Source organism: Tachysurus vachellii, chromosome 5, assembly GCF_030014155.1.
Source record: "Tachysurus vachellii isolate PV-2020 chromosome 5, HZAU_Pvac_v1, whole genome shotgun sequence".
Classification (NCBI taxonomy): Eukaryota; Metazoa; Chordata; class Actinopteri; order Siluriformes; family Bagridae; genus Tachysurus; species Tachysurus vachellii.
This window is the reverse complement of record NC_083464.1, coordinates 32,561,601-32,569,100: the sequence shown is the minus strand read 5'-3', so window position 1 is coordinate 32,569,100 and position 7,500 is coordinate 32,561,601. Positions and strand designations below refer to the sequence as shown.

General features: G+C 41.8%; 2 protein-coding genes across 3 annotated transcripts in view; one reads left to right on the top strand and one right to left on the bottom strand.

The window, feature by feature from the left end:
- Positions 1–1,695, top strand: part of tm9sf1 (transmembrane 9 superfamily member 1) — a 7,837-nt gene extending 6,142 nt beyond the window's left edge. For both annotated transcript variants that reach the window (XM_060871276.1, XM_060871277.1), the window contains exons 8-9: positions 108–381; positions 510–1,695. In XM_060871276.1, the coding sequence (XP_060727259.1) occupies positions 108–381; positions 510–903 (668 nt within the window). In that variant the 3' untranslated portion in view covers positions 904–1,695. The remainder of the gene's footprint in view (positions 1–107; positions 382–509) is intronic.
- Positions 1,696–4,507: 2,812 nt separating this feature from the next.
- nanog (nanog homeobox) lies at positions 4,508–6,978 on the bottom strand. Its single transcript, XM_060871275.1, has 4 exons — positions 6,432–6,978; positions 5,955–6,322; positions 5,747–5,869; positions 4,508–5,618 (listed from the first exon to the last, which is right to left on the bottom strand). Exons 1-4 carry the CDS (start codon positions 6,823–6,825, stop codon positions 5,301–5,303), a joined length of 1,203 nt encoding a protein of 400 aa, XP_060727258.1. The 5' UTR covers positions 6,826–6,978; the 3' UTR covers positions 4,508–5,300.
- Between the last annotated feature and the right edge of the window lie 522 nt (positions 6,979–7,500).

The window sequence follows — 7,500 nt, the reverse complement described above, 5'->3', positions numbered from 1 at the left end:
CCCTCTCTCTCCCTCTCACTCTCCCTCTCTCTCTCTGTCTCTCTTCCTCTCCCCCCCCCCTCTCTCACTCTCTCTGTGTCTCCCTCCCTCCCTCTCCCCCCTCCCAGCCCCTCTCTTTCTGACCTGGAGTGTAGTAAACACTGTACACTGGTGGAGCGGCTCCACACAGGCACTTCCTGCATCTACGGTGCTCCTGTTGCTAGGTGCTTGGGTGCTTGTGGGTTTTCCCCTTACAGTCATTGGGGGAATTGTGGGTAAGAACCGTGCCGGCAGCTTTCAGGCTCCGTGTCGCACACGCAACATTCCACGCCAGATCCCATGGCAACCGTGGTACAAACACACAGCTGTGCACATGGCCATAGGAGGATTCCTGCCTTTCAGGTGAGAGAATAAAGAGAATAAAAGTTAAATCCTGAGACTTTATCCAACAGCGTGTGCTGTTTAGTTCCTCTTTACTCCGTACTGATGATTATTTATGAATGGATTTTCTTCCCCGTATTATTTCACAGTGCCATATCAGTGGAGCTCTACTACATCTTTGCGACCGTGTGGGGTCGGGAGCAGTACACGCTTTACGGCATCCTGCTCTGTGTCTTTGCGATCCTGCTGTCTGTTGGAGCCTGCATCTCTGTGGCTCTCACCTACTTCCTGCTTTCAGGTGAAGATTATCGCTGGTGGTGGCGAAGCGTCCTGAGTACCGGCTCCACCGGCATATTCATATTCGTCTACTCACTTTTTTACTATTGGAATCGGTCAAGCATGAGCGGTCTGGTGCAGAGCATGGAGTTCTTCGGCTATTCCTTACTCACAGCGTTCGTGTTCTCGCTCATGCTGGGGACCGTTTCATTCTGGGCCTCTCTGGCGTTTATCCGTTACATCTACTGCAGCCTGAAGATGGATTGAAGAATGCTGACAAATGTTTTGTTTCGTTTCTGGACGTCATTGCGACATCAAACTGGAGGGTAGTTTATTGTTCAGAAAATGGATTATAAACTCTTTAAAACATTTGAGATTTTCTCAAAGAGAGACTGATGCTTAAATATCCTAAGATGCATATTTCATTTAAATTATATGATCAGTAAATATTTGCTTTACAATATTTGTATTGGAATGAGCAGAGCGGAAAACTGCTGCATGTTCATTTACTACAACAAAAGTTTACTGAAATTGAATCTTGACTCCTTTAGTCACGGTATTTGGTTCGTCCAGTGCACAGAACTAGTACTTATGGGTTTAATGTATAGCTTTGGGTTATAATATGTTTCATAGGTAAAGTATATAAACGTGTGAAGAGAGACATTTATAAAGGGACAGGATTTTAAACATGGCATCAACAATAAGGTTCATTAAAACATTAAAGGCTCATGTTAGCTGGTACGGCAGTGAGGACTGAGCAGTGAATATTTATTATTAAGGGAAAAGATTTAGAAAGGATTTATGATGAGAAAGTGGAAACAATCAGACCGACTAACAAAAGTAAAAAGAAGTAAAACTATTCATGCTGTATTACGTGTTATAGCATGAATAATCTTCAGTAAATGGAATCTCTAGTTTCTCTCTCTAGTGTCTTTGGTGTGAAACAGGACGAATGTGGGAGCAAAATGTTCTATAGTCACCATTTACTGTGATCTTATTTCAGATGTTCATATACAAACTTTTCAATAAAAGCTTCCTTTTTCCTACAAAAAAAAAGAATCTTTGTGTAGACTTTTACAAATAAAGTATATTGTAATATTTTATTCTTACCTCAAAACGTATTCATCAGAAACTAATTTGCTGTTTGATTTTTTTCTTTTGTTTAATATACCAGAGTTTTTCATTAAAAGCAGTAAACTGTGAGCCGAACCCACAAAGGACATCAAGAAGAAACACCGTTCAGAGCTGATGATTATTATGGGATGTGATAGTTTGTTAATTACATCTGGGTGTGTTCGAGTTCCTGAAAGAATGAACTAAAACAAACTATCAGATGATTCATTTATAATTACAACCTTACAATAAGCTCTGATATAAACAACTGCAGATACTTTTCACTTATTTAGCTTCATAAAAAAACATCTTTTAGCTCACCGTAGTGGCTGGTTACAAGCTTAAGGGACCCTGGGATTCAATATGATTCCAGCTGAATACACATAAGCATATCCTCAGTCACAGGAGCCAAACACAGCTCTCAGTGACAGTCGGTCTCTCTGACATGGCCGTGGTTGAGATAATGGTTATAAGGGATAACAGGAGACTGAACCAGGGCATCACTGGCCAGTGGGGAGCTTTTAGTATTAACCTGCACTGTCTCTCCTGTACACATCTCAGAACCAGCCAGATAAGAAGGAGTGGAGGATAAGCATAGGGCAGGAGATCTGGCCACTCATGGCATCCTGACCTAATGCCCCCTGCTCCGGCTCTATTGAAAACCACAGAGGACAATGTGGTGGTGTCGTGCTGGCAAAGAAGTCCACTGGTGCTATCCTGTATCTCATCTAGAGAAACTGAACCACTTCCCTGTAGATACAGCAACCACAGGCCACAGTGAGAGACGTATTCAGACAGTGAGACGTTGCTCTGACCAAGAATATGCATTGCTCTGATTGACAGGTGTCTGTCAGCCCATAGGAATAAAACATGTCAATTGGAAACATGACTGAGACCTTCCAGTGGTACTGTTCAGACCAATATGTGTCTCACTGACAGTTCCTGCCTGAAATGTTTGCTGTAAGTATTCCAGTCAGAAGTAGAGAGCTTATGTATGGTAGCCTGTGCTGAAGTTGGAACCTTGTTAATATCCTGTGCACAGCCATGCACTGTGAGCGTAGCACTCACTGATCCACCTGCATCCCTAAATGAACCAGATAACATTTTCTGCAGATTTACCGTCAATAAATACATGATGGGAGTCTGTGACACAATTGAAGACCACAGTCGTTGTCCGGTGTATCGAAGGTCCACTTGTTTGCAATAGCTCTTAACTGCTGTGACTGAAGTGCTATGAAAGGTCACTGACCATGGAATGTTTCTCTAGTAACCAAGAGCCTGTGCCCAGTTTATTAAGTTTAGGATGCATACCTCAGTCTACACAGGCTGATAACCCTACAAGTCCTTTCCAAAAGGCTTTTATTTCCAACCAACCCGATGGAATATTTCAGGGGTCCTAGTGTAGACAATTGGGTGCTACAGTACTGCATTTAATGAGCTGCCTGAAATCAACAAACACGTAATAACGTTTGCTACATGTAACTGGAAGGTTTGCAGTTAATCTAGCTTCATTTAATGGGGTCACTTTCAGTGTTAGGGTCATCTGTACCTCATCCTCCCTCCTCTGTCTCTGCCTGGTCATGTAACCAACACACAGTACCTCAATAATAATAATAATAACTCAATAATGACAATAGGACTGTGTCAGTCACATCCACCCATCGTCTACTATCCACATGACCTGATAGAGATATATAAAAAATAGATTATCATGAATAAACAAATATCAGCACATCACAGAAACAATCATGTTTCACGAGTCTTTAACAGGTCTGATGTTTTACATTTCACCAGGAGTTTCATTTTTCTGTTGATCCAAACAATCATTCACCAAACCTTCACTGGTGGTGGTCTGTAAACATATGTGTGTTACGTTACTATGATGCAGCGTGAGCAGCAAGGATGAAGGAGCTTGTTATCTGATGGTTGGTGACACTCATGAGATGTTGTATAACCTGAGGATGTTGTAGCCTACTGGACAAGGTGTTGTACTAGCACTTGGACGGTCAGAATTTGGTATCAATACCATGAATCCATAGACCCAGCATGCTATGGGTTAACAGATAGATGTTGTCTCTACACACACAGAACACACACGGCACGAAGTATTAAATATTCTCTCTCAATACAGATTTAATTCATTTCTGTACAGGTTTTATATTCTGTACTGAAAATTTGATGCTTCTGCATCAGGTCCTTTATCAGTTTTTTAAACTTCATGTCTTACTCCTGCTGAATGTGAGCATGATGAGATGTGACCACGTTCTGTCTAAAACTAAACGCAAAAGGAATAAAAGTTGTAAGAGCTGCTTTTTAATTTAGCCCCAGAACCATTTCTTAACATGTTTGTGATTTCATACAAGTGTGTTATTGTAGAATCTTATAGATAATAAATTATAGATAATAAACCACAATTCTGCTCAGAGAGGAGCTGCACTCATGAAAATTTCATGCCAATCCCTAATTAGAGGAAAACTACAGTGGACTTCCTCCATAATGTTGCTTACAAAACTTTATACAGAAAATGAACAGTTGGAACTTTTTAAAAACAATTCCTCGAGAGCACATTCATGGTTTTATTAAAAAAAAAAAAAACCCAGATCAAATACATTACGTTTTCATTGTGTGTAGAATTTAAACTTGTATGCCGGTGTAAATTAGATTAGAAAATGCTCCAAGACAATAAAAAAAAAAAATCCTATCAAATCAGGAGACATGAGGGTGAAATATTCTCATTACTAATGACAGCTGAATTCCCTGAGGTACAAAATGTTGCATTTAATATAAAATTGATATCACTGTCAATCACAAAAGCTATAGGTCACAATTCAGATGTACCAGAAGCTCATGGAGATCACTTTAGTCCAAGCCTCGAGGGCAGAGAACCATACACAAGGTTACGATTTAAATCATGACCAAACACACTACTACTTTCACCAGTACAGTTTACTGCAGAAACATTTGAAGAGCTGTGGCTAAGGTTTGTTTGGAGGGCAAGTGAACATTAAGACATTTTCAGGAACACCAGATAAAACATTTATTCCTCAAAACACCTCCATGAGAACATGCAAAAGTGTCTTATAGGCAAGAGTAGTTCCAAAAGGACGGTTTGAAAGACAGGGACCAAAGAAAACATTTAGCATTGAAGGGATTAAAAAGAACAAGAGTTCCTGATAAGACATTAAATACTCTGGAAGGTTCATTGAAGTTACAAAAATAGATCTTCCATATAAAAGTAGAGGGACAAAATGTCCATGCTCAGAGCATTTACAAGTTTGTACATGGCTGTTGGCAGAAAATTTTAAAATACGTAACGGTTGCTTACATTCACAGAGTCTACAATAGGGGTTCCCCATTCCAGTCGTGGAGGGTCACGGTCTAGAATTGTTCACAAAATGATCCTGCGCAAACATTCAGCTAATAGAGAGAGCAGAGAAATAACCATCAGACGCAGGTCCCTCATGAGTGCAACAGGGAAACCCTGGGCTAGAAATCAAAAGCAAACTATTTACACACAACCTCACATACTACAGGCAGCCAAGTGCAGTTGATCAAGATGACCACTGTGTGGCGTTGTGCACTGTGGCCATCCGTGTTGGGCTGCTGCCTGGATCGACAGTGCCATCACCACCAGTACCAGCATTTCCAACTGGCACATAGCTAGAAGGATTGAGGAATTCATAGTGCTGCACAGCTGGGGGCAGACACCAACTTCCCTGAGGCCTGGGTGAGACCTGGGAAGGGGACAGAGGCCGGGGGTAGTTGAGGTAACAGGAGGGAGTCTGAGGAGGGCTGTTCTTGAATACTGCATCTCGAAACTGGGGATTATTATAAAGATCTTGGTTCAGCATTGGAGCATCTACCTGGAACTGAGAGAGAAGAAAAAGGTCAACATAAGAGGGACCTTCTAATGCCATTACATGGACTGGAAATGTTTCATCCTGCAATTAAGATGCAAAGAGTAACAAAATGCAAAAGAACTAGCAGCAGCAGCTACCTGAGAGTGTGTAGTCTGTGCATTAGGGATCCCAGCAGGTGTGATGTATCTCTCCGACACCCAACTGTTATCTTTCTGGTGCCTCTTTAGTTTCATTCTGCGATTTTGAAACCAGGTTTTCACCTTTAAACAAAAACAGTTTACAGTTCAGACTTCCGTCTGTTAGCTGAATTAAACTGAATTAAAAGTAGTAAAAATACAAGTTTACCTGTTTGTAAGTGAGTCCTGTGAGTTCAGCTAGAGTCTTCATCTCCACAGGTGTGAGGTATCTCTGCACTGTGAAGCGCTCGTTTAAAGCGTTCATCTGTTTCTCTGAAAACGCAGTGCGAGCTTTTGCCTTTCGCGGCTGCTGCGCTGCCACTGGCTCAGAAGAAGGAGTTACTGTGGACAAGGCAGGTGATTCATGGTGTCCCTCCACCTTCATACACTTGGAGCCTTCTGAAGCCACTGATAGAGAGCTGGACATGACCTCGGTGCCATCGGGACTGTTTCCCTGGTGTGTTTTAGCCCAGACATGGAGATCTACATCCACTGGAGCTGCACTGCCTTCACGACTGCTACTGGAACTCCAGGAATCTAATGAAACAGTGATATCTGGGTGTGAGATCAATGCCCATGCTGGTGTGAGTCTGCTGTTTGAAGCCGATGGTTATTAATAATAAAATGGTTATGAATAAAGACCGACCTGGTGTGTGGACCTCAGAGTCACTGGGTGTATCACTGCCTGCTCGCTCCTGCTCTTTACTCACTTGGTCAAACTCAACCCTGTTGTTGGAGAGGAAAAGTCTCCCTGTGTGCGCGCGCGCCTTCGGCTCCCTGTAGTAACCCCCCGGACCTCCATAGTGGCCTTCAGAGCTGGTGGTGTTGTATTCCGGGCTCCCGGGTGGAGTTTGTGCAGTCGGAGGTTGCTGAGACGTGTAATAACCCCCCGTTACCCCTACAGAAGAGCCGTAAGCGGCCTCAGTCCAGCTCACATTACTGTGGGTCTGTTCAGGCGCAGCTGGATACATCAGTCCGTACGCGTACGCATGGTAAGATGGACTGTAGTTGTAGCTCACAGGCACCTTCCAGTCCGCCATCTCTGTCGCTCAGATGTCTAAAGAATCAATTAGCTTCAAAAACGGAACAAAAAAAAAAATACAAGCGCGCACTTTAACCTCCTCCAACAGGGTTCAGCAACCCGAACAAGTCCCCAAACACACACCTACATCCACTGACCACATCATCGACCTGACGGTGTTCAGCGTCTTACTGGAGATTTATAAAGCCAGGTGTGTGTGTGGGTGGAGCAGCTGGAGCCGGAAGTGAAATGTTCTGACCAATCAGAAACAAGACTCCAAACTCACTTACCTGAAAACCTGAAACCACGCCCTTAAAATCCAACACATCTGAGACGTGGTTCTGAAAATGTTAATTGTACAAAAGAATCGTTTAAAGACAACAAACTCAGTTGTCTTATTAAATCTGTTTGATCAGACATATCCTAATTAACATAGTAAGTAGATCTGTAATAAAATTATTTAAATCTGTAATTAAATTATTAAGTAGATCTGTAATAAAACGTGCTGAGACAAAAAGATGTGAATTATAAAAAGAATCACTGATTGCTGGATCTTATTAATTATCTTTTATTAATAGTTGAATGTTTTTTTAAATTTATAATTTATATTTCTGTGAGTAAAACTATTTTACTGTTATTTATTTTTGAAGAAAAGCAGTAAAACATCACAGAAGATATAAGACTGGAGCCTTGT

Bases quoted from the DNA above. Each gene is read 5' to 3' on its own strand.
- nanog (XM_060871275.1), bottom strand. From the start codon at position 6,825: ATGGCGGACTGGAAGGTGCCTGTGAGCTACAACTACAGTCCATCTTAC. The intron at 5,870-5,954 runs GTAAACTTGTAT...TTTTGTTTAAAG, and splicing joins CAGGACTCACTTACAAACAG to GTGAAAACCTGGTTTCAAAA. The intron at 5,619-5,746 runs GTAGCTGCTGCT...CTTCTCTCTCAG, and splicing joins CACAGACTACACACTCTCAG to TTCCAGGTAGATGCTCCAAT.